Source organism: Pogoniulus pusillus, chromosome 14 (genome assembly GCF_015220805.1).
Source record: "Pogoniulus pusillus isolate bPogPus1 chromosome 14, bPogPus1.pri, whole genome shotgun sequence".
Taxonomy (NCBI): Eukaryota; Metazoa; Chordata; class Aves; order Piciformes; family Lybiidae; genus Pogoniulus; species Pogoniulus pusillus.
In genome coordinates, this window is record NC_087277.1 from 1,898,130 (window position 1) to 1,922,881 (window position 24,752).

General features: G+C 46.4%; 1 protein-coding gene across 50 annotated transcripts in view; it reads left to right on the forward strand.

Annotated features, from left to right (window-relative positions):
* RIMS2 (regulating synaptic membrane exocytosis 2) overlaps positions 1–24,752 on the forward strand; it is a 493,599-nt gene that overhangs the window by 113,714 nt on the left and 355,133 nt on the right. For 3 of the 50 annotated variants that reach the window (XM_064154103.1, XM_064154105.1, XM_064154106.1), the window contains exon 1: positions 17,917–18,681. The exons of 43 other annotated variants lie outside the window; for them this stretch is intronic. In XM_064154103.1, coding sequence (XP_064010173.1) covers positions 18,560–18,681 — 122 coding nt within the window. In that variant the 5' untranslated portion in view covers positions 17,917–18,559. Of the gene's footprint in view, positions 1–17,913; positions 18,682–24,752 lie in introns of those variants that run through there. 4 more of the 50 variants (XM_064154099.1, XM_064154100.1, XM_064154109.1 and 1 more) reach the window with 4 other exon arrangements.

The window sequence follows — 24,752 nt, forward strand, 5'->3', positions numbered from 1 at the left end:
GCACTGCATTTGCAGAACTGTCTTCTGAGAAACTGATCTGCCTGTGCAGTTCTTTGTCTGTAATGTTGGCTTTGTGGGCATCCCACTGTGACAGTGCTAACACAGCATTCACCCTGAGCCAGCAGTGTGCCCAGGTGGGCAGCAGAGCCAGTGCCATCCTGGCCTGGATCAGGAACAATGTGGCCAGCAGGGCAAGGGAGGTTGTTCTGCCCCTGTGCTCAGCACTGCTCAGGCCACACCCTGAGCACTTCGTTCCAGCAAAGTAGTGCGCTAAAAAGTCATTCCAAGTTAAGCAGAAAATGTAGGTGACCTGAAGTCAGTGTCTCAAAGTGGAGTTTTACAATCAAAGTTGCTATCTCTGCATGATATGCAGTGAGTTTTGTACCAGAAAGCTGGGGAGGGACTTTTTAGGCTGTCAGGTAGTGATAGGACTGGAGGGAATGGAACAAAGCTGGAAATGGGTGGATTCAGGCTGGATGTTAGGAAATTGTTCAGCATGAGGGTGGTGAGAGCCTGGAAGGGGTTGCCCAGGAGGTGTTGGAAGACTCACCCCTGGAGGTGTTTAAGGCCAGGCTGGCTGAGGCTGTGGGCAGCTTGCTCTAGTGTGAGGTGTCCCTGGGCATGGCAGGGGGGCTGGAACTGGGTGCTCCTTGTAGTCCCTTCCAACCCTGACTGACTGTGCAGCTGCACCGTGCAGCACTGTCCCCTGTAATCATGCCCTGGTGCTTCAGAAAAGGACCTGGGAAAGGACTGCTCCCTGCAGCACTCAGCTCCCCCAAATGCTGTTAGGGACCTCAGTAAGTACATCATCTCTCTGGAATAACAAGAGGTTAAGCTGCTCCAAACACAATTTCCCCAGTTTTCAGGTCCAGTGTCCTGTCAGCTGATATTACATGCTTGAATGGGTCCCTGGATGGAGTTTATCTGCCAAGTTACATTTTTATTATGCAGCTTGTAATAGGCTCAACCATGACCTTTGTGCAGAAACCCCATTTTCTTCTGCAAAACAAACCCAGCAAGGACAACAGTTCAGCTTGGTAGAAAGCAATGCATAGCAGCTGCAAGAGATGATTTTCTGCACAGACTTTGTGACAAGCCTAGACTTTAAATGATAGACTTCTTTGAGGCCCACTTAAAATCACAACAAAAACCAGCCCCCAAGGCAGATGAGATGGAATTGCCAAGAAAACTCAGACAGTTTCTGCTTCAAAATAAACTGAGATGCTTTGGAGGGACATTGCCTTCTGAAGCTCCAAGTGGGTGCACAAACCCAAATCATTGTTTGTTTTTCCCAGAGGAAGATCAATTTTAATGCAGTCTTGTTGATTCTGGCATGGGGTGCTGGGCTGACAAAGGGGACCTGCCTCTGTGGTTATCTTCACGCTCCAGTTAGAACTGTGAGAAGGATTTGCCATTGGAATGGGCTGCCCAGGGAGGTGGTGGAGTGGCTGTGCCTGGAGGTGTTGAAGCCAAGCCTGGCTGGGGCACTTAGTGCCATGGTCTGGTTGGTTGGGCAGGGCTGGGTGCTAGGTTGGGCTGGCTGAGCTTGGAGCTCTCTGCCAACCTGCTTGATTCTGATTCTATTGAAGCTAGAAAGAGTTTGCAGTTCTTGCAACAATCTCACTTCATGGATATAAAAAAAGGAGCCTCCAACTGCACAGTTAATTCAGTGATTTGATCTCCTTATGATGCTGAGCTAATTGCATTTTATCCTGAAATGGACAGGGACACCTCACACAGCTGAGACTGGGGAGGTTTAGATTGGACATTAGGAAAAAAGTCTTTCATGGAGAGAGTGGTCAGGGACTGGAATGAGCTGCCCAGGAGGTGGTGGAGTCACCCAGCCTGGCTGTGTTTGGCTGTGGTGCTTAGGGCTATGGTTTGATGTGAATCTTGTAGAGTGGGGTTCTAGGTTGGAGTTGGTGATCCTGAGGCCTTTGCCAAGCTGGGTGCTGCTGTGACTCAGTGATTCTCAACCCATCAGCTCAGTCCCATGTATTTAAGAGTTCTCTTCAATCCCCTCCTGCCCATGGTGCACTGCACAGCACCTGCAGCTGTTTTCCTTTCTGGCTTGCCCAGCATTTCATGTGTGTGGGTGCTCACATTTATCAACTGCCATCATCATTGCCTATCTCAGTGACAGCAGTGCAGAAATCAGAGTCATGGAATCAGTCAGGCTTGGAAGGGACCACAAGGAGCAGCCAGTTCCAACCCCCCTGCCATGCCCAGGGACACCTCACACTAGAGCAGGCTGGCCACAGCCTCAGCCAGCCTGGCCTCAAACACCTCCAGGGACGAGGCTTCTGCCACCTCCCTGGGCAACCCCTTCCAGGCTCTCACACCCTCATGCTGAACAACTTCTTCCTAACATCCAGCCTGAATCCGCCCATTTCCAGCTTTGTTCCATTCCCTCCAGTCCTATCACTACCTGACAACTAAAAAGTCCCTCCCCAGCTTTCTTGCAGGGCTCCTTCAAATGCTGAAAGGTCCCAGTAAGGTCTTTCAAAAGTAAAACACACTTACAAGCCCCTGATGCTGTGAAAGGTCTGCAACCATCAGGAAAACATTCTGCTGCTATCCCAGGCAGCTGAAGATAGGAACAACCCAGGAGACCATAAATCTTCTAATGACATGAAAGAAAGATGAATTAGTCTCTTTGAACTCTTTCCCAAGATATGGAAAGCTCCAACTTTTATCTGGTTTTGGGATAAACAGAAACTGAATAGCAGAGAAATTCATAAGCAGCCCAGTGCTGCTGTTTCACAAGATGAGAGAGCTAATCTTCACCTCGCTGTCATTGGGAGGGAGATCTGTCTTCTGGCCTGCACATACATTAGCCTCTGTTTCTCTCTCATATCACCTTGACACCCAACACAAGTTTGAAGGCCTTTTCAAGTCCAAATTAGCTATCTGAAAGTAGAGATACTGCAGTAGATCTCTTGAGGTGTTTTCCAGGTGACTAAGGGCTTTCTGAACATTAATTAAACTCCTAAGTTCACAGGGAGGGAGAGCCAACTTCTGCAGCTGGCACTTGCTGCCCAGAGAAGTGGTGGAGTCAGTCACCAGCCCAGAAGGTATTTTACAACAGACTTGTAGATCTGGTGCTCGATGACATGCTCTCGTGGTGGACTTGGCAGTGTGACCTTAACAACTGGACTCCATCATCTTGAAGGTCTTTTCCAACCTGAATGATTCTATGACTATAATGCATAGCTACCATGGACTTCAAGATCACTGTAACTGCTTCTTAAATAAGGAGCTTTCTGGTCAGCCTGTTCACCCAAAGAAGTGTTTCTCTAAAGGATCTCACCCAAAGAGGCTGAAACCTCTGTATTTCCCAAAGGCAACATCAGCTCTTTACCTGAGTGTCTATGTTGAAGTCACTGCTGTGCTGGCTGCCTTCTCCTGCACTCAGCACTGCTCAGGCCACACCTTGAGTGCTGTGTTCAGTCCTGGGCTCCTCAATTCCCTCAGAGAGATGTTGAGGTGCTGGAAGGTGTTTGGAGAAGGGCAGCAAGGCTGGGGAGGGGCCTGGAGCACAGCCCTGTGAGGAGAGGCTGAGGGAGCTGGGGGGGTGCAGCCTGCAGCAGAGGAGGCTGAGGGCAGAGCTCATTGCTGTCTGCAGCTGCCTGAAGGGAGGCTGTAGCCAGGTTTAGGCTGGATGTTGTTAGGAAGTTGTTGGCAGAGAGTGCTTGGCATTGGAATGGGCTGCCCAGGGAGGTGGTGGAGTCACTGTGCCTGGAGGTGTTGAAGCCAAGCCTGGCTGGGGCACTCAGTGCCATGGTCTGGTTGGTTGGGCAGGGCTGGGTGCTAGGTTGGGCTGAATGAGCTTGGAGCTCTCTTTCAATCTGTCTGATTCTATGATTCCAAGACTTCATTCTTGCTGTCTGTCCTCTCTTAAACTGGTACAATTTGGAGAGTAAGGGATGCAAGTGTGAGCTACCTGTGAGCACTGAGGGGATCAGCTTTCACTGAATGCATTATGCTGAGGCAGAAAGTGAAATCAAATGTCTGCAAAAGCTTAGTGCCTGTGCTTGCAGCTTCTGCTTTCAGTATTTTACATTATTAATAGCAATATTTTGTTAACAATATCTTAAACCACCCTTTGATGCTTTGTTTTGAAAGGTGGCAAAGGATAACTTCAGATGATAATGAAGAACAAAAATCTCTTTTGTAGCAGATGAAGTTCCAAAAAAATCAATCAAACCTCTGTTCTAGGCCAGCACTTTGATACCAGTGAGACACCTCTCATTGATGCTCCATCCAAAACTGCAAATGAGGCATAAAGCAGGATTCTTGTACAGTAATGAGGTGCAGAGAGATCTCAATTGATTGTGAGTCAGATGGAGACAAAGTTGTCTGAAAGCACTGCACCATGCATCCTGCAAAGTGCAGCATCCCCTGTACACTGAACCTGCTTGTAGCAATGTACATTGCAAGTCCTCCTCTGCTTATTCACCCAGAGGGTAACAGCATTCTGCTCTTGACAGGTAACTCAGCTGCTGCTTCAGTCAGAGAAATGGAATCTGAGTTGGAGCTTTTCTGGCTCTGACTGCCCCCTTCCATCTTAATTGTGTTGCCCTAATAAGTATGAACTGTGTGTCGTTACCCCAGCTACATGCACAGATGTGTACATGCATAGTAAAAGCTTAGGCTGTACATCCATCAGTCAGCTGTCAGGCACCCTGGGGGAAATGGAGAACTGATGATAGGATCATTCTGTGACTCAGATTTACAGGTAGTGTTTAGAGGAGAAAACCAGATGTATTTCTGCTGTTGGAAACCTACCAGTGCTGGATTAAAACCAGAAGTGTTTCTGCTGTAGGAATCATAGACTCAGAGTCAGTCAGGATTGGAAGGGACCACAAGGACCATCCAGTTCCAACTCCCCTGCCATAGGCAGGGACACCTCACACTACATCAGTCTGCCCACAGCCTCATCCAGCCTGGCCTTAAATACCTCCAGGGATGAGGCTTCCACCACCTCCCTGGGAAACCCCTTCCAGGCTCTCACCACCCTCTTACTGAACAACTTCTTCCTAAGATCCAGTCTGAATCTCCTAATTTCCAGCTTTGTTCCACTCCCCCCAGTCCTGTCACTACCTGACAGCCTAAAGTGTCCCTCCCCAGCTTTCTTGTAGCCCCCTGCAGATACTGAAAGGCCACAATAAGGTCACCTGGGAGCCTTCTCCTCTCCAGACTGAACAGCCCCAACTCCCTCAGTCTCTCCTCACAGCAGAGCAGCTCCAGCCCTCTGCTCATCCTCGTGGCCCTTCCCTGGACACCTCCCAGCACATCCATAGCCACAGGGGCTCCCAAACTAGATGCAGTACTAGCAGTCCTGCAGAAACCCCAGATGTATTTCTGCTGTAGGAAGCCTACCAGTCCTGCAGACATGGGAGGAAATGAAGCATTATGTGTGAATTGCAGTAATCCAAACTAGGATCAGAGCCTTGCAGGCTGAGGAAACAATTTCTTACATTTATTAGGCAGACAGGTTGGGTTTTTTGTTTGCACAGTAGCTTTTTGGATAAATATTTTAGGGGGTTTAATATGGGAGGTCTAGCATGGATAGGGCACTTGATAGAGAACACTCAGACCCAGCAAATGTGTGCACTTGTGCAGCCCCCAGCACAAGCAGGACATGGAAGTGTTGGAGCCAGTCCAGAGGAGATGCTGAGAGGGCTGCAGCAGCTCTGCTATGAGGACAGGCTGAGAGAGTTGGGGCTGTGCAGCCTGGAGAAGAGAAGGCTTGGAGGAGACCTTGGAGTGGCCTTGCAGGATCTGAAGAGGGCTGCAGGAAGGCTGGGGAGGGACTACTGACAAGGTCTGGTAATGCCAGGATGAGGAGGAATGGGTTTGAAGTGGCAGAGGGGAGATTGAAACTGGATGTTAGGAAGAAGTTGTTTGCAGTGAGGGTGGTGAGACATTGGCACAGGCTGCCCAGGGAGGTTGTGGAGCACAGAATCACCCAATGTGATCAAAGATCACATTGGGTGAATCTGTGCTCCACAACCTCCCTGGAGGTGTTCAAGGCCAGGCTAGATGAGGCTTTGAGCAACCTGTTCTAGTGGGAGGTGTCCCTGCCTGTGGCAGGGGGTGGGAACTGGCTGAGCTTTGAGGTCCCTTCCAACCTAAACCAGTCTGTGATTCTACAAAATGGTTGGAATATATGCTGGGAGAGTGCCTGGCTAGGAAAAAGGTTGGGAAGGTGCCTAGCTGGATATTTCTCTGCCCTGGTGTCAGAGCACAGCCAAGGCAGGAATTGGAGAGCCTTCTCAGATCCAGCAATAGAAATGCAACCATGGAGTTTATATTCCTGTCTCCTGAGTAAGGTACTTGGACAGAGTAAGAACACTTTGTTAGACCTATTTTTAGACACTCATGCAATTTTTGCTCCTGAGCTTATTCTGACATGCTCCTCTTCCCTATTGATTACACAGGAAGCAAAACCTGGCTGGGCTTTTGAACTGCCCACCTTAGGCGCACTTGAGTGGAACAAATCAGGGCATCTTCAGTTAATAACTTCAGAGAATGACTCAGAAAGCTTAAATTCAACCCCCTGAATTTGCCTAAAATCAATGGCAACTTCATTTTCAAGCAAGAACTACTTGGAAATGCCCAGAGCTGGGACAAGAATTAGGCTCTGGAGCCTTGCTGTAGACCAGAGGGAAACCCTCTCTTAGTTTGGTTTTAAGAATGTGGCTATTTTGATGATATTATATGCAACTTGACACATCCAAAGTGCCTTATTCCACTTGTGTTGGGAAATCCCCCTCCAACTCAGCATTATTCCATTTTCTGGTTTGAGGAAAGAAGGTGCAACTTAAGCAAGAAAGCTGGGGAGGGACTCTTTAGGCTGTCAGGTAGTGATAGGACTGGGGGGAATGGAACAAAGCTACAAATGGGTAGATTCAGACTGGATGTTAGGAAGAAGTTGCTCATCATGAGGGTGGTGAGAGCCTGGAAGGGGTTGCCCAGGTGGTGGAAACCTCATGCCTGGAGATGTTTAAGGCCAGGCTGGCTGAGGCTGTGGGCACCCTGATGTAGTGTGAGGTGTCCCTGCCCATGGCAGGGGGGTTGGAGCTGGATGCTCCCTGTGGTCCCTTCCAACCCTGCCTGATTCTGACCTGAAGGGGCATTGTAGCCAGGTGGGAGGTGGCCTCTTCTCCCAGGCAACCAGCAATAGAACAAGGGGACACAGTCTCAAGTTGTGCCAGGGTAGGTATAGGCTGGATATTAGGAAGAAGTTCTTCACAGAGAGAGTGATTTGCATTGGAATGGGCTGCCCAGGGAGGTGGTGGAGGCACCGTCCCTGGGGGTCTTCAAGAAAAGCCTGGCTGAGGCACTTAGTGCCATGGTCTGGTTGATTGGATAGGGCTGGGTGCTAGGTTGGACTGGATGATCTTGGAGGTCTCTTCCAACCTGGTTGATTCTATGATTCTGAGCTCTTTCTCTGTGTTGTGAGCTGCCCTACTGACAGAAGCTGTTTCTCCATTCAAGATCTGTACATTGTGTAATATATTCACAGGAGTGAGAAAGAGATAAGAGGAATAATTAAAATGAAACATTGCATGTAATTATTTTCAGCTATTCTAAGCCTTGTCATACTTAAAGAAAATTTTCCCTATTGCCTTGCAACTTGTGTGTTAAAGAGAATTCCACAGAGAGGTTTGCAAGCCATAGTCTGGATTGAGTTCAGAAAATGAAGCAATAATCTAAGTTATTCATGGTTGTGATGGCTTGGGAGTTACCTGCCCCTCACTCTTATGAAATCACTCAGACTAGACTCAGCAGGCTGGAAGTTGAGGAATGAAGCTTTATGTTCACAGCTTAGCACAAGATACAAGCAGATAGTTACAGTATTTACAGCTGCATACAGAAATAGACAAGTTAAAAGTAATGCAGAAACACAGCAGCCCTCCCTGAAATTGGAGTCCCCAGGAGGGGCTCCCAACCACCCTTCCACCTTCTTCCCACCCCTCTGCCTTGTCCCAGAGTCTGCCTTATGTGCAAGGTGAGCTGGAAGGATCAGCAAGAGGGGTTAGAGGGTTGGACTTGATGATCTGTGAGGTCTCTTCCAACCCTGATGATACTGTGATACTGTGTGATAATCAACCAGGTTGGAAGAGAGCTCCAAGCTCATCCAGTCCAACCTAGCACCCAGCCCTGGCCAATCAACCAGACCATGGCACTAAGTGCCCCAGCCAGGCTTGGCTTCAACACCTCCAGGCATGATGACTCCACCACCTCCCTGGGCAGCCCATTCCAGCAGCAAATCACTCTCTCTGTGAAGAATTGGGTTACACAAGAGAAGCCCAGGAAGGAAACACCGACACTTACTCCAACAGATCCTTTCTGTCTTACCTATGTTTGTGTCCTTGCTATTATACATCTCAGCAAGCCTATGAGCAAAGCAGCCTTCACCATTGTTTCCTTTATGACAGCCTATAACCTATTTTATTCTCATGAAAATATGCCAATTAGCCTCAAACTAACATAATGTTAAAGATAAGGTAAGAAGAACTAGACCAAAGTGATTGGCATTGGAATGGGCTGCCCAGGGAGGTGATGGAGTGGCCGTGGCTGGAGGTGTTGAAGCCAAGCCTGGCTGGGGCACTCAGTGCCATGGTCTGGTTGGTTGGGCAGGGCTGGGTGCTAGGTTGGGCTGGCTGAGCTTGGAGCTCTCTTCCAGCCTGGTTGATTCTGTGATTCTAGACTGAGAGTGGTACCTAAGGGACACCTACTGAAGCAGTACTGCTGCTGTGGTATGGTCTATTACAGATCCCAAAAGGATCTGAAGTGTTAAATGGTAGTTTTCATCTTTCCCCTCTCCAGTTTATGCTTGGAAGTTTTTTCCTGCTTTCCTTATCCTGCAGTATGCTGTTTGCATGGTCAGTGCCAGTTTTTATCCGTGTCCATGCTAGGCCTAACAGCAGGATTTCCCCAGTGGACATATGGCACATTTCCTACCCTTGTGTTATCTGAGTTTCAAACCAAGCAAACAGCTTGTTGGTTGCTTAACATCAAAGTCATTTGTAGTAAATGAGTCACCTACCATTTAACTTTCACAGTTGTCTTTTTTTTTTCCTTCCCTTTTCCTAGATTTGAACTTTAATTCCACCAGAACTGGTTAAAGTAAGACAAAATCTCAACTTCCAAATTGTTTGTTTGTAAAACCAGCTAATAAGGGTGCAGCTAAAATCTCCTCCTGCTTGCCACTTTTCAGGATTAAAGCCATCCTATCAGTGGAGCATGATTAGTCTTTTAATTTTGCCTAAGACCATGATGAGGTAGAGGGAAATGAACTGCTTGGCTCATCACAGAACTTCAGCTCCATTGACTGGGGACTGTTGGCACTTTCTTGCCAAAGAAAGAGGTCCAAAGTAGATCTGGCATCTCCCATCAAGACTTGGCCATTTGGGCTGATGTAGTTTATGCTCCTTGACTTGTACTCAGCTCTGGTGAGGCCACACCTTGAGTGTGTTCATTTTTGGGCACTGCAATACAACAGAGATGTGGAGGTGCTGGAGCAGATCCACAGGACAGCAATGAAGCTGGGGAAGGGCCTGAAGAATAAATCTTTTGAGGAGAGACTGAGGGAGCTGGGAATGGTTAGTGTGAGACAGAGGAGGCTGAGGGCAGAGTTCATTGCTGTCTACAGCTACCTGAAGGGACATTGTGGAGAGGCTGCTGCCATCTTCTCACAGGTAGTCAGAGACAGAACAAGGGGGAATGGTTTCAAGCTTAGTCTGGGAAGGTTTATAATGGATATTAGGAAAAGGTTTCCATGGAGAGAGTGGTCAGGGACTGGAATGAGCTGCCCAGGGAGGTGGTGGAGTCACCCACCCTGGATGTGTTTAAGCATCATTTAGATGTGGTGCTTGTGGATATGGTTTAAGGTGAACCTTGTAGAGTAGGGTTCTAAGTTGGAGTTGGTGATCCTGAGGGGCTTTGCCAGCCTGCATGGTGCTGTGCTTCTTGGGAAAGTCGAGGTGAATTTGTCTTTCATGAGAAGATTGCCATCTGGCAGCCTTTTTGCCCCTGCTGGTGCCATTGGTCCTGAGAATTTTCAGAGGTGGCACTATGCAGCTGCCAGTGAAGCCACACTGTAAGCTGGCAGCTTAGCTTTGTGTTTTATCCTGGGTGCAAGCCTGCTCTTAACCATTGGAAGTGTTGCCCTGCTTGCTGGGTGGGGATGGGTGCAGAGGCTGCTCCCACTGGCACTAGAGCAGTTTGGATGGTTGGAAACCCACTAGAGGCACAGTGCTGAACTGGGCTTTGGGGCGGGCAGCCAGAGACCATTGGCATGCAGTATTGGCCCTGACTGCCCTGGAATTAGGCTGCCAAAGAGTTGCTGCTACAGGGAATGGTAGCTCAACAGATTTGGAACAGCAAAGTTCTGTTGCCCAGAACACAGCAAGTGAGAGCAGGTTGGAGTTCACACAGCTCTTATCTGGAGCCCTGACGTTATTCTTACCTGGCACCTGAACCAGATCACTGAAGTTTTATTTCCTGAAGTGTTTAATAGATAATGTACTTCTGAGCTCTCTGATGCTTAGCTGTTTTTTGTAAAGCTCATTCTAAGGGTAAGTTGTTATTCTTTTTTCATTATTTGATATTTCTGCTGGTAGGTCAGGAGATAAACTCTGAGTCCTTTGTGCATGGGATGCCATTAGCAGCAAATCCAATGGAAACTCAGGAGTAAGGGGGTTGAATAGAAGAGGGAAAGGTGGTTCCAGGAGCCTGTAATCCTATCTTATGTTTTTTCTATCCTATTTCTTCTTCCTATTACTTAAGATGATATTTTTCATACTTCAGATGTCAAGGATGTGCCTATTTATTGTCCATATTCTGACTGTCTTTCTACAGTCACAGTCAGTGGGTAATGGCTAAATTCTACCCACCCTTCTGTGATGCACACTGACTTGGGTCTCTCTCCTTATGATGCTAATTTTAGCACAGCTTGCTGGAGTTTAACTGTTGCTGGAATTGAACTGTGTCCAGTTCTGGGCTCCTCCATTGCAGAGAGATGTTGAGGTGCTGGAAGGTGTTTGGAGAAGGGCAGCAAGGCTGGGGAGGGGCCTGGAGCACAGCCCTGTGAGGAGAGGCTGAGGGAGCTGGGGGTGTGCAGCCTGCAGCAGAGGAGGCTCAGGGCAGAGCTCATTGCTGTCTGCAGCTGCCTGCAGGGAGGCTGTAGCCAGGTGGGGTTGGGCTCTGCTGCCAGGCAGCCAGCAACAGAACAAGGGGACACAGTCTGGAGCTGTGCCAGGGCAGGTCTAGGCTGGATGTGAGGTGGAAGTTGTTGTCAGAGAGAGTGATTGGCATTGGAATGGGCTGCCCAGGGAGGTGGTGGAGTCACTGTGCCTGGAGGTGTTGAAGCCAAGCCTGGCTGGGGCACTTAGTGCCATGGTCTGGTTGGTTGGGCAGCGCTGGGTGCTAGGTTGGGCTGGCTGAGCTTGGAGCTCTCTTCCAGCCTGGTTGATTCTATGAAATCAGTCTCCTCCAGCATACCAATCATAGTAAACGTGGTGATGTGGACAGAAAAATGTGTAGTTGGACTGTCCAGATTGCTAAGTCTTTTATCCTTGCCTTAAAACTTGGAGTTCAGACTAGAAGAAGAGTATAGATTACTATTAAACAGTTAAATGGGAGGGAGAGAAAGACAGACATTAAAAACAATTGTGTGAATATGAATAGAGTGCATGAAAAATGAAGCTGAGGACACAGGGATACTGAGATGATAATGCAAGAAAGAAAACCCAGTCTTTGGTGGTTGAAAGGAAGTGGACTCGTCCTTGTGTTCATGTCACTGCACTTTGGTAGTGGATGTTTTCTGGAGCAAGGTTTGGTCTCTTAGCTGGAATTTCAGTATCGTCCATCGTAGACCTGTGACCTGACTACTGAGGAATAAAATCAGTATCACTTTTCCATTCTCAATGAATGTTTAACTCAGTGAATTAAACAGTTCTTTCAATATTTAATTGTGTGGGAGAGAGGACAGCCTCAGCAGCAGAGGCAAATTCCCTTTGGAATAACCAAGAGGGTTTTGGTCAGGACTTTGTGGGCATACGTGAGGAAGCCAGAAGAGAATCATGGAACTCAGCCTTTGATGTCCCCAGACTCTGTTCTATCTGCCACAAAAAGAAGTTTTGAATGACTGCTCAAGCACCAGCTCAGAGAGAGGATTTGTTCCTGCAGCTCATGGACAGAGACAGATGCTTCCCTGCAGCCTGGATTTAGGTACTTTCATCCTTTTGGGATTGGGGTTTAATCTGCATCCCTGTTTCTTACCCTAGATATTGAGGATGATGGCTTCTATGGCTCCTCTTTCTGTGAGATCAGTTTTAGAGCTGTAGATTGTGCCTTAATTTGCTAAGCTTCTCTTGCCAAACTCAACCTTTGAACTTTGATGTGGTGGAATAAAAAGGGACTGTGTGCCTCAGCCCAGCAGAAGGTCTGGCTTCAGTTCACTCACCACAGCAAAATCAAATGCGCATCCCTGAACCGAACTGAAGTTAGTCCTCCAAAATCAGGCCTCACCTTGGAGCAGCAGCTTGCTAATCTGACCCCAAATGAGCAGTTTTATCAGCTGCAATATGTAGCATCATCCAATGTACAAGTTCACTGTCATTAACTTACCTGTCTGAAAAGCATTTCGGAGGTGTTTCTGTTTCATAAGAGCAGTAAACCTTTTGTGGCCCTAAACGTTTAGCTAAATGCCTTGGTAAGGGCATTGTATGCTGGCAGCCTGCAGTGATAGCTGCAGTACAGATATTTCTGTGCTATTAATTGTGGAATTTTTATTTAGTGTCTACACGAAGGAAAAAAAAGAGGAGGTTTGACTTTCAGTGCATCTAGAAAATCCCACTCTTGTTCCCAATCTCCAAGTGATTCATCTCCCTCATTTTTCTTCTGCGATTCCATCGAACTATGCTTATGTAACATCCAGTAAATGAGAGTGGAATTGAATCCAAAATGCTACTTGATAGTGTCTTCTATCAGAGAAGAGTTTTGGGCTTATGAGCTGTAATGCATAGCTGGAAGGCAGTTGCTTGGCTTTCCATGGCTTGAGCTACGCCTGCCTGTGAAATGTCTTCCCTGTGCAGCTTTAAGTAGCCATGGCTGTAAGTAACGATTGGGGTGATGCAGTTGTACAGACTGTCAGCTTGCTCTCTAGCTCAGATCTGTCTTGAGAGCTTTCTGAACTCTGGAATACAACTCCAAGAAGATGAATTTATACTTGAAACAGAGATGATTTATACAAATGGAAAGCAGCCATATCTGCTTGGGAGCTTTCTAGAGGAACTTTTCTTCCAAACGACCTGTGGCTGGGAGAGGTTTGTTAGGATTCAGCTTGGCCAGAGAAATAAGTACTTGTATAGGTCTTGGTGTAGCCTGGCTCAATGGGCCCAATGATGCTTTTGCAGGCATGTCTCACCATTCTGAAATAGGCTGTCAGCCATGCCAGGTGGTTGCTTAGACTATTTGGTACACCTTTTGCCTGTTCTCTGCATTACCTTAAAGAAGTTTGTGTTCTTGTCTACGAAATCCTTTCTAGAAGTGTTATGAAACTTACTATTATGAAACAACGTGAAGCCCTGTGAGGAGTGGCTGAGAGAGCTGGGAGTGTTCAGCATGGAGAAGTGGATGCTCAGGGGAGACTTCATTGCTGTCTACAACTACCTGAAGGAAAGTTTTACTAGGTGGGGTTGGTCTCTTCTCCTAGGCACCCAGTGAAAGAACAGCAGGACGCAGCCTCAAGCTGCACCAGGGCAGGTTTAGGCTGGATGTTAGAAAGCAGTTCTTCACACAAAGACTGACTGCCTGGGGCGGAGTGGTGGAGTCCCCATCCCTGGAGACGCTTATAAGGAGGCTGGATGAGGCACTTAGTGCTGTGGGTTAGCTAATTAGAAGGGTTAGGTGATAGGTTGGACTCGATGATCTCGGAGGTCTTTTCCAACCTGATTAATTGCATGAGTCTGTAATTCCCAGTGTGTGTACATCTATATGCAAGCGTAAATGCACCAAACACTAGAGTAAAAACCACTGTTACAATTCCTTGAATCAGCTCCTTAGATGTTGGGCAACCCCAGGCTCACAGGAGCTCGAGTAGAGCTTGAGCAGTGCTTGGCTTACCTGCTGCACGTTGAAGTGCGCTGTTAGGGGAGTTTTGCAAGAGGAAGCCTGTGCGTGTAGGACCTCTTTGTCTTCTCGTGTGGATGGTAGAGGGAGTGATCTGAAGAGAAGGAAATCTCAAGCACAAGGGAGCAATTAATTCCAGTCTTAGGCAGAATTCTTAGGCAAGGCTTTTAATCTGGGAGAGCTGAGGCTATAATTTCTTAAGCCCTAAAAATGACACTAGCTCAGTCTGTCCCTCGCCACTGGAAGTCTTTGCGTGTGACAAATACTGAGCTGTAGATCAGTAGCTCGCTGGCAAGAAGGGCATAAGGCAGCTCATACCTGCACTGGTCTGTTCTCAGGAAGCACTGGTCCACAGGAAATAGCTTTTATATGTGGCTCTGCAGATGACACCTGATTGTCAGCTCCATTCTGGTTCTGGGTACCTCTCCTCTGCTCCTTTGTTCTGGCTCCTCCACCCTCCTCTTGCTGAGATTATTTCTTTCTTGATTCTTCTCAGCTCAAATGATTGCATGTTGGAAAAGTTGAAGTAACTAAGAAAAAAAGCTTAGCAATAAGCCTGCATTTGAGGGTCAGCACAATGTTGTAAGCCACATAGTAACTATGGGAAAGAATTATTGATTAGCCACTGGGTCTGCTTGGGGAGAATCAGAAGGGTAAGGGAAGAAAGGCAATCCTCTTGATTTTTCTGTCTCATTTATTTTCTGAAATAACAAAAAATATATTTCTAATCAATCTTAATAGAAATTCTGTATATAAAAAGAAATATGTATATTTGTGCACAAAACCTGCTGAATTTCCTGCTAGCAACAACTACAGAGCATTTGCCTTAAAACTATCCTCATTGCTGTCTACAACTACCTGAAGGGAGGCTGTAGCCAGGTCGGGGTCAGTCTCTTTTACCAGGCATCCAGCAACAGAACAAGGGGACACAGTCTCAAGTTGCACCAAGGGAGGTCTAGGCTGGATGTTAGGAGGAAGTTGTTGTCAGATAGAGTGATTGGCATTGGAATGGGCTGCCCAGGGAGGTGGTGGAGTCACCATGCCTGGAGGTGTTGAAGCCAAGCCTGGCTGGGGCACTTAGTGCCATGGTCTGGTTGGTTGGGCAGGGCTGGGTGCTAGGTTGGGCTGGGCGAGCTTGGAGCTCTCCTGACCTCTCAAGCTGGTTGTTTTTGTGATTCTATCATTGTACATTTATCTTCTCTGCATGAAAGGTTTTACTTGCCTATCTGCTGGATGTTCTTCGTTCCTTACAGCAGAATTAAATGAAAAGAAGTAGACATTTAAAACATCTACCTCATTTTGTCAATGGTTTTATTACAGGAAAAAAAGGTCATAACATCCATTTTAAATATCTGAAAATGAAGACACAGGAAAGTGAATGTCCTTGGTTGCAGCTGCAGGAACGTTTTGGCTTTGGCCGTTTGTAATGTACACAAGAAATCAGTGATGTAATTGAAGACAATGGTAAAATATTGGTCTTGTACCTGCTCTGTGAGCAACATTTGTCTCTGAACTGTTCAGTGGTGCATATAGATTAGAATAGTTGTTATTATAATAACTTGTATCATTTTAAGAGGGTGGTTCTGTTTTGACCAGCAGATATGAAAAGAGTCACTGTCCCTGGAGGGGTTCAAGCAAAGCCTGGATGAGGCACTTAGTGCCATGGTCTGGTTGACTGGGTAGGGCTGGGTGCTAGGTTGGACTGGATGAGCTTGGAGGTCTCTTCCAGCCTGGTTGATTCTATGATATGGCATGACTGTAAAGGCAAACTTTCTTCTACGTAATTCTCTGCAGTGTAGGCAAGGTGGTTGCCAAATATTGAGTCTTCACTTTTGTTGTGGCAGGATAGGGCTGGGAGATAGGTTGGGCTGAAGGTCTCTTCCAACTTGGTTGATTCTATGATAGCCATAAATGCTCATTAGCTTCTACTCCAGGATCTCAATGGTTGCCACCTTTCCATACCTTTAGCCTACTTTTAATCCATTTTCCTAGTACAAATGTTTCCATAATGCATACTATGCTATGGTTAGTGAAAACAAATATGGAAAGCTATTTTGTGTAGTACTCTGTAGGGTTCTTCCCAGAGAGAGTCATTTGCCATTGGAATGGGCTGCCCAGGGAGGTGGTGGAGTCACCATCACTGGAGGTGTTCAAGAAAAGCCTGGATGAGGCACTTAGTGCCATGGTCTGGTTGACTGGCCAGGGCTGGGTGCTAGGTTGGACTGGGTGATCTTGGAGGTCTCTTCCAACCTGGCTGATTCTGTGATCTTCTATGAACAGTTTTATTAGCATATATATTTAAGGGTTGGACTTGATGATCTGTGAGGTCTCTTCCAATCCTAATAATACTGTGATATTGTCTCAATGATTATTTCAGTGTCTGTCCCCCCTCCCCCCCCAATTAGTATTTGACACAGGTGCTAGTAGAGTCTTCTGCATCTTTTACAGGGCCTGGAGATGAATTTATCCCTTCTTATTTTTTGGTTTGAAAATATAAATTATAGCTCCCATCCTTCTGGCCAACAAAGCCTGGATGGGTACTCCCTTCTGAGCACATCAATGCAACATTTTAATTAGCTGGAAGGTTGCTTATTCCCCTCTCTTTTGGGATTAAAATGGCTTTCAGTGGAAGAGCTTTAATAAGGGCCCCCATTTTGTGTTGGTTTCTTTGGAGACTTTGTAATTAGTGCTAAGATGTTAAAAGCTGCAGATGGAAAATGAGAGATTCACAGGGAAACCTTTGGAATTGTTATTTTCTAATCTGACACCAGCAGGGTATGTGCTGAATGTTATGTAATGCCATCCTCTGGCACACACCTCCAACACAGAGAGAGGGGGAAAAAAAAGGGTTTTGTAGTCAGGGATACTTATTTTGTCTACGTTTCATAGCATTCACTGTGCATATGGTGCTGCAAAACCCTGCTGTTGTATGCTAGAGGACTGATTTTGCTTCTTGCTCTTAGAATTCCTACCCTACATATGTGCTGGAGACTCAGGCTTCTTAAGGGAGCCTACAAGAAAGCTGGGGAGAGACTTTTTAGGCTGTCAGGTAGTGATGGGAATGGAACAAATCTGGAAATGGTTAGATTCAGAGTGGATGTTAGGAAAAAGTTGCTCAGCATGAGGGTGGTGAGAGCCTGGAAGGGGTTGCCCAGGGAGGTGGTGGAAGCCTCATCCCTGGAGGTATCATAGTATCATCAGGGTTGGAAGAGACCTCACAGATCATCGAGTCCAACCCTTTACCACAGAGCTCAAGGCTAGACCATGGCACCAAGTGCCACGTCCAACCCTGCCTTAAAGTGCCCCAGGGTGTTTAAGGCCAGGCTGGATGAGGCTTTGGACAGCCTGATCTAGTGTGAGGTGTCCTGCTCCTGGCAGTGGGGTTGGAACTGGCTGCTCCTTGTGGTCCCTTCCAACCCTGACTGGTTCTATGATTCTAAGTGGGTTTTCCTCAAAGTAGAGAGGTAGGGAGCACCTAAAGGAGCAACTGATTTTTTTCTCAGTGCTATCAAGGCTGATTCTATGCAATAAGCTCTTAAAAAAAAGGCCAAAGGCTTCTTTCAGAACACAGTGCCCTGCAGAATCCATTCCCTGCGAGGGAGTGTTCCAGTCTGTGCTAAATCAGTGCTCCGGTGCCGGATGCAAAGCGCCGCACGGAGCAGCTATGGGTGGCAGTGTGGATTGTTTGCTTCGGTCACCTACTGAGATTACACTGAAATGTTTGCACTGCAAACCTGTTCTCTCGTGTCAGGCATGGTGTAGCTTTTCAGATAGATAGGAGATGAAAGGTCTGGTGTTGCAGGCGCAGTGCCTACATGTTATTTCTTACGGGAGGAGTATCCTCGGAGTGGTCCTTCTGTCTTGTAGAGCTGCCTTTACATCAACGAGACCTGCGTGTATAGCCACGGATGTTAGTCACATCTACAGGGGAGGGAAGGAGGAGGGGAAGATCCAGAAATCCTCCTCCCCTTCGGCAGTAGTAACAGTGTGAGGATGCCTTGCTCTCTCTTTTTTTGCTTCTGAGATTTTATTGCTGGCAGCCAGATGTGCTCAAACTCCTGACGCCAGCATCTATCTGCTGCGTGTTTTTAATAGGCTCAGAGAAATATGAGTAGAGCACATGAGAGCAGCTCAGCTTCACACTTCAGCCAGGAATGCCCCAAAAGCTTGCTGCTCTTTAGAATTCTTGCCTCGGTCAGGAGAGAGCTGCACCGGTGCTAAATCTACGACTGAATTAGAAGAAGAATGACTTTACAATTAGCTATCACTCCCTGCTCATTCAGGCACAGTTTTTACAGAGACCAGGAGAAATATGGAACTTGATTGGCATGTTTGCATCTGATGGTGTGTGCAGAATAGATGACTTTTAAGACAGGTGGTGAAGAAAAATAGCAGGCAAGTAAAGAGAGGAAAAATGCAATTTGAGACGCTGCGCCAGGTCTGCAACTCTGTTTTATCTCATTTCCATGGGGTTTTCTCATCCCCTCCAAACATCTTACAAAATGATCTTTTTGGTCAAACGTTGGACAGCACCAGGTGAGTAGAAACGAAACGTTTTTGCCTTCCTGTTTCTCTGCTTGTGCTGACAGTAACCTATTTGCATGCGTTTCAGTGGTGCACTTGGATAATTGCACTCGGTGCTGTTAGCATTTTTGTGGTAGCAGCGAGGCTCTTCTGTTGGCACTTGGCTGTTTTATGTAAGGGTGTACACGAGAGCTCAGCCTGCAGAAAATAAAGGCAGCAAAGGGGGAATGAAATATTGAAGATGGTTATGTATCTCTCAAATACATTAGCCACCATTAGAGGCTGGCATTATTAGCTGCCATCCTTAGAGCGGATGAAATATTCATAAGCAAATTTGTCAGAGGAAATGATTTCTGTCTGGATGTGGCAGTGAAAGGATTAAATGCTCAAAGATGTGTCTGCTTGACCCTACATCATCTCTTGGAAGATGTAAATGAGTAGTCCTGCATTCCTTTTGCAAAACAGGCAGAAAGCTGCTGCTTGTGTTCAGAAGACTTAGCTTCTGCCTGTGACGTTTTTCAATCATCTTTTTAACTGGCCACATTATAGCTGCTCAAGTGGATGCTTTGCAGCAGCTCAGTCAGCTCTGGAGGCTGACTAGGAGCAGCTATTGTTTTGTGGGGATTAAAAACCATAAGGAGAAGTTGTTTACTGGGGTGAGGCAGTTATTGAATTGGCTTCTGTAGGTCTTTTGATACTTGCTTTAATAAGCTGAGATGATAATGATTTGTCTGGGTGGCGTTATTCCTCATACCCATGGCTTGAGCTTTTTGGTGCTGCTGTTAAATATGAGTAGTAAAAAATGGTCAAGAATTTTGTCTAGAAGAGTGGGAGTACAGATCAGGGAGGGAAAAAGAAATCTCTTGTAGCTCCTCTCATAAAGAGGGTGCACTGAGGGAAGCATTCTGGAGAAAGGGTGGAAGTAATATTGCAGAGACTACCTCCAGCGCTTTCATCTGCTTCTCTCTGCCTGTGGGAGAAACCCCTTTCAAATGGGATATTGTTTCTTAACCACAGTGATGTTTGCACTTAATGCTTGAGAGAACCTTCAGAGGATACTGGAAGGATTCTCTCCCTTCCTGCTGGTCTTTCCTTCATACAGATTTTAGTATGTATCTCCTGTGGCTGTTTCCAAGTTTTGATCTCTTGGTCAGGGATTTCCAGCCGGGCACACGGAATTGTGCAGGTAGCTTTAATAATCAGGAGATAGGTTTAGATAGAAATGAAATCTGTAGTCAAGGAGATTTTTTCCTCACATCCCTTTGCTGTGCTGTGTGGGAATCTTTGAAGCTCTGCAAAATGGAGCACTAATTTCTGTATGATCAGCTGTGATTGTAAAGCAGTGCCTATTTCCAAGTGCATAGTTTCAAGCCTGCAGCAACCAACCGAAGCCCTTAGCAACTGTTCTAATCAGCTACAAACCAAGCAGTGATTCTCTGGGTTTGCAGATTGAAGTGCATGGCTCTCTGGGGGGGTTGGTTTTGGTGTATTTGGCTTTTCCCCCCTCACACAGATAGATGTGCATGGTGCCTTTACCTGGGCATTTCCCTTGCAGGCTGCATCTGGTACCAGCTTGAAATCAAAATACATCAGAGAACTATTATATTACATTTGAAATATGCCTGAGGTTTAGAATTGTGCTCCTTCTAGAGGACTGCCAAACAAGAAAGGATTGCTAGGAAATCCAGCCTCCCACTTCCTATGGGCTCTCTTATTTAGAAAGAGAATGTATTTCTAAGGAGCAGTGCTGTGGTTTTTCTCAGTAGCAGTGATTTTGGCCCCAGGAAAACATCGTGCAGTTTTCAGCAACCTTGCAGTAATAATCTGCAAGAGCTAGGTTGTGATTCCTGTGTCTTAGGGAGTTGGAGTTAGTTGCAAGTTTTTAAATGCTATTTAGTTAAAAGCTTTTCAGTAAAAAGCATTTTCAATCTTCAAAGCCTTTCCATCAAGATCAGAACTCATCTATTGAGCAGTCACTGAGAACATCTTGCCATTTATTTTTCAGGCTGCTCCTTTTTGTAGCCCTCCTGATTTGAAAACAAAAAGGTATTTTTCTCTTTAAAACAAACTGATGTGTGTTTTAGGGAGATTTTTTTTTCACTTAAAGCATTGCTCCATTAATGTAATGCATTTGCTAAAAAAATAATTGTTCCCTCATTAAGAACTGTGGTAAGAGGCATAGGAAGTTCCATGGAAACATGAGGAAAATTTTTTTTTCCCTGTGAGGGTGACAAAAAACTGGCACAGGCTGCCCAGGGAGGTTGTGGAGTCTCCCTCTCTGGAGATATTCAAAGCCTGCCTGGCTGTGTTCCTGTGTGATCTGCTCTGGGTGATCCTGCTCTGGCAGGGGGGTTGGATGGGTTGATCTTTTCTTCCATCCCCTAACATTCTGTGATTCTATGAAGAAAATCAAGAAGTCCTCTAGCATGCAAAAGGTTCTGCTTTGAGGTGTAATATGGTTTGTCTCTTCTGGACTTCTAACGTGTTGTCAAACTGCAAAGAGATGATCCTTTTTCTTTTTAAGTGGCTTTTTTTTTTTTTTTTGTCTTTCATATCTAAGCAGTAAGAGCAAAGAGTCCACCAAGCTAAGAGCTGACAGCACAGCTGCTGCTTATGCAAGGTAGTAATGTGAAGAAATGCATCCTGCGTTTAATGAGATGGGTTACTGCACACTAAGAGTATAGTAGGTAATGGGAGATGATGCAAAAAGTCATAGGAAATGACTTTTCCTGTGGAAAAGGAGATAGGTGGTATGCATATGACCCTAGCTGCAAATGTACTTCTACTTTCCCATCATTTGTTCCTGGAGTTGCTCAGTTCTGGAAGTTAATGCTGTGATTTTGCTGCCTGACGGATGCCGATCTCGCCCTTCGCTGCTGTTATGCCACAGCCTTAACAGGGGTGTGTATTAAACTGGGCTGCTTTATCTCCCACAGAAGCTTTACCTGAATTGGGGCATGATTTGCATGGTTTTGTGTGCAGGGAAATGTTTAGGTTATTTTTGGACTTGACCATCTTAAGGACTATTCCAACCGGGCGATTGTCTGATGTTTGTGCTGCAGGAGCTGAAGTGAGGGGACCCAGCTGGCATTAACCTCCTCGGCAGTTAGGTGGTTTTGCCATCCAGAGCTGCTGCTGGAGGAGTGTTGCAGTTTAGCCCTCTTTTTCCAGCTGTGAGATGCCATTGTGAATGTAAAAGAGATAGCTGCTTTCTGGGGCCTTTCTCCTGCTCCTGCCTGTCTGCATCCAGCCAGCTGAAGCAGTAAAGGGATGACTTAACCTCAAACCTGGGTTTTGCCTACGCTGGGGACTGCAGTGTTTTCTCCTGTGGAAGAGGTTGCTTCCTATTGAAAAAGAAATTCCCTCAGGTCAAGAAGTCACAAGAATTGCTCTGTGCATTTGGCAAACAGCTAGCTTGTGGAATAATTTGTGTGCTTGGGGAAAGAATGTAGGGGAAAAGAAATCAGGAGACCTCTTGAAATTGTAAAGCATCATCTCGAGGAGTTTTGGTTTTACTGTAGCCTGGATGTTTTCTGATAGCTTTCAGTGATGTAGTTTGTTCTTCCAATGGCTAAAGACAAACCAATAAAGTTTTGAAATGCCTTTGAAAGAAACCCTTTGGCTCTAAACTAGATGTTCTGATAGCTATTCTTCCTTTAGAGTTAAGTGTGCAGGCACTGTGCTGTCAGAGGCTCTATTTGTAGCAGCATGCTCTGTGAAGTCACAGTTGCTTTAGGCAACATTCAGCTTAACACATCAGTTCATAATGCTGAGTATCCTTTCTGCCTGAAATGCATAGGAGCTGCACAGAACAGTTTGCAGCCCAATTTTACCGTTGCAGGACCTATCTCCAGCTCCTCTTGGAGAAGGGGAAGCAGTGGATTTGCCTGCAGCTGGTGTCTCCCCCCACAGCTCGTTACTTGTGCGTCACAGCTATGTGAGAGTGAATTTATTGTCTAGGTTGGCCACACAGCGGCATAAGACAACTGATATATTGTGCCCCAAAACAGCACAAGGCTTGTTCACTGATTCCCTGTACAGCAGAAACTTAGGGATGGTTCATGTTTTGCAATTAGACACACTTGGAATCATAGAATCAGGGTTGGAAGTGACCACAAGGATCAGCCAGTTCCAACCCCCCTGCCATGCCCAGGGACACCCTACCCTAGAGCAGGCTGCACACAGCCTCAGCCAGCCTGGCCTCAAACACCTCCAGCCATGGGGCCTCAACCACCTCCCTGGGCAACCCATTCCAGCCTCTCACCACTCTCATGCTCAACAACTTCCTCCTCACCTCCAGCCTCACTCTCCCCACCTCCAGCTTTGCTCCATTCCTCCCAGTCCTGACATTCCCTGACAGCCTAAAAAGTCCCTCCCCAGCTTTTTTGTAGCCCCCTTCAGATCTTGGAAGGCCACCTGGGAGCCTCCTCTTCTGCAGCCTGCACAGCCCCAACTCTTTCAGCCTGTGCTTATAGCAGAGGTGCTGCAGCCCTTCTTAAGACTTTCAATCCCTTGGATTTGATCCCTCCATCTGTTACATAAATACTTTGATTTCCAAAAGGTTACTTAAATACCTAATAAATTACCCTAGTCCTGAAACCAAATATTTACACAGCAAATATAATTTTAGTGGCAGGGGAAAAATGTTTTCATGATTGAATTTTGTAGTTTGTTCCCTAAATATATCTATAAGCTCTTTATTAATGCTCTGCTTTATAATGAAGCCATCACATGATGAATTACTGGCACAGGCAGTTATTATTTGTCAGGGTGCAAGAAATGATCACTTTGACATTGAAGGAAAAGGATCACTTTCTTTTTTCTTGTTGGGGAGCAGCTTGGTCAAGATGCTTCTGTAGAACAGATTTGAGTGGTTTGTGTTTTTTTCCTGACTCAGAATCAGTTCAACTCTCTACACTTCTAAGAGTAGGTTGCATTTTCAACTATCATTAGGCTAAGAGCTGGGGACAAACCCCACACTGATAGCTTTGGAGCTGAGAGTGTGTTGTCCATGCTATGCCATGCAGTAATGACTAACTGAAACTGCCTCTTCTTCCTTTCAAAACCCATCTTGTCTGTAACTGCCTTGAAACACTGAATTTGTTGGGGATTTCACATCTGCTCCCTTTTTAATCCACACTAGATTCATATAATGATGACATTTGCAGCTGATATGTTTTATCAGTGGAAGAAAATATCCACTGCTTGGGGAAAAAAAAAGGCAGAAGTGTTTTTTGTTTGTTTGTTTTCCTTAAAGGTGTAGCAAAGCTATTTCTTCCCCTGCTGCTTAGCTGTTTGTGTCTTGCATCAGATGCAATCAGAATGCCAAAGGGAAGCTAACACCAGCACTAGAGTTGGGGCTGTTCAGCCTGGAGGAGAGGAGACTCCAGGGAGACCTTGTAATGGCCTTCCAGTACCCAAAGGGGCCTGAAAGAAAGCCAGGAAGGATTTTTTTTGTAGTGACAGGATAAGAGGAAACAGCTTTAAGCTTGAGGAGGTTAGATTTAGACTAGATATTAGGAGGAAATTCTTTACAGTGAGGATGGTGAAGCACAGCCCAGGGAAGCTGTAAGTGCCCCTTCTCTGGAGTGTTCAAGGCCAGGGGTGTTGGAACTAGATAATCTTGAACATCCTTTTCAACCATAACCATTCTGTGCTAGAATAGACCAGGTTGGAAGAGAGCTCCAAGCTCATCCAGCCCAACCTAGCACCCAGCCCTGGCCAAGCAACCAGACCATGGGACTAAGTGCCCCAGCCAGGCTTGGCTTGAACAGCTCCAGGCACGGCTGGAGGGTGGCTGTATTACTTCAGAGAGGTTACCAATGTCAACTCATCCTCTTTTTTCTCTCTAGAATTAGTGACACAAATCACATTCAGGTGACTCTCTCTGTGCATGCATACATATGTCTGTGAGCTCACCTGGGAGATTGGCTGGGCCAGCAAGTTGTACACAGCAGGCAGAGAAAGACTTTGCAGTTGGTCTTTGCTGTGTTTCTGCTGTGCATCGCTCTGGTGGCGCACACTGTGTCCTCTTTGAGCTGTGAATAAGCCTATCTAACACCATCCATCCTTTGCCCTTTGAT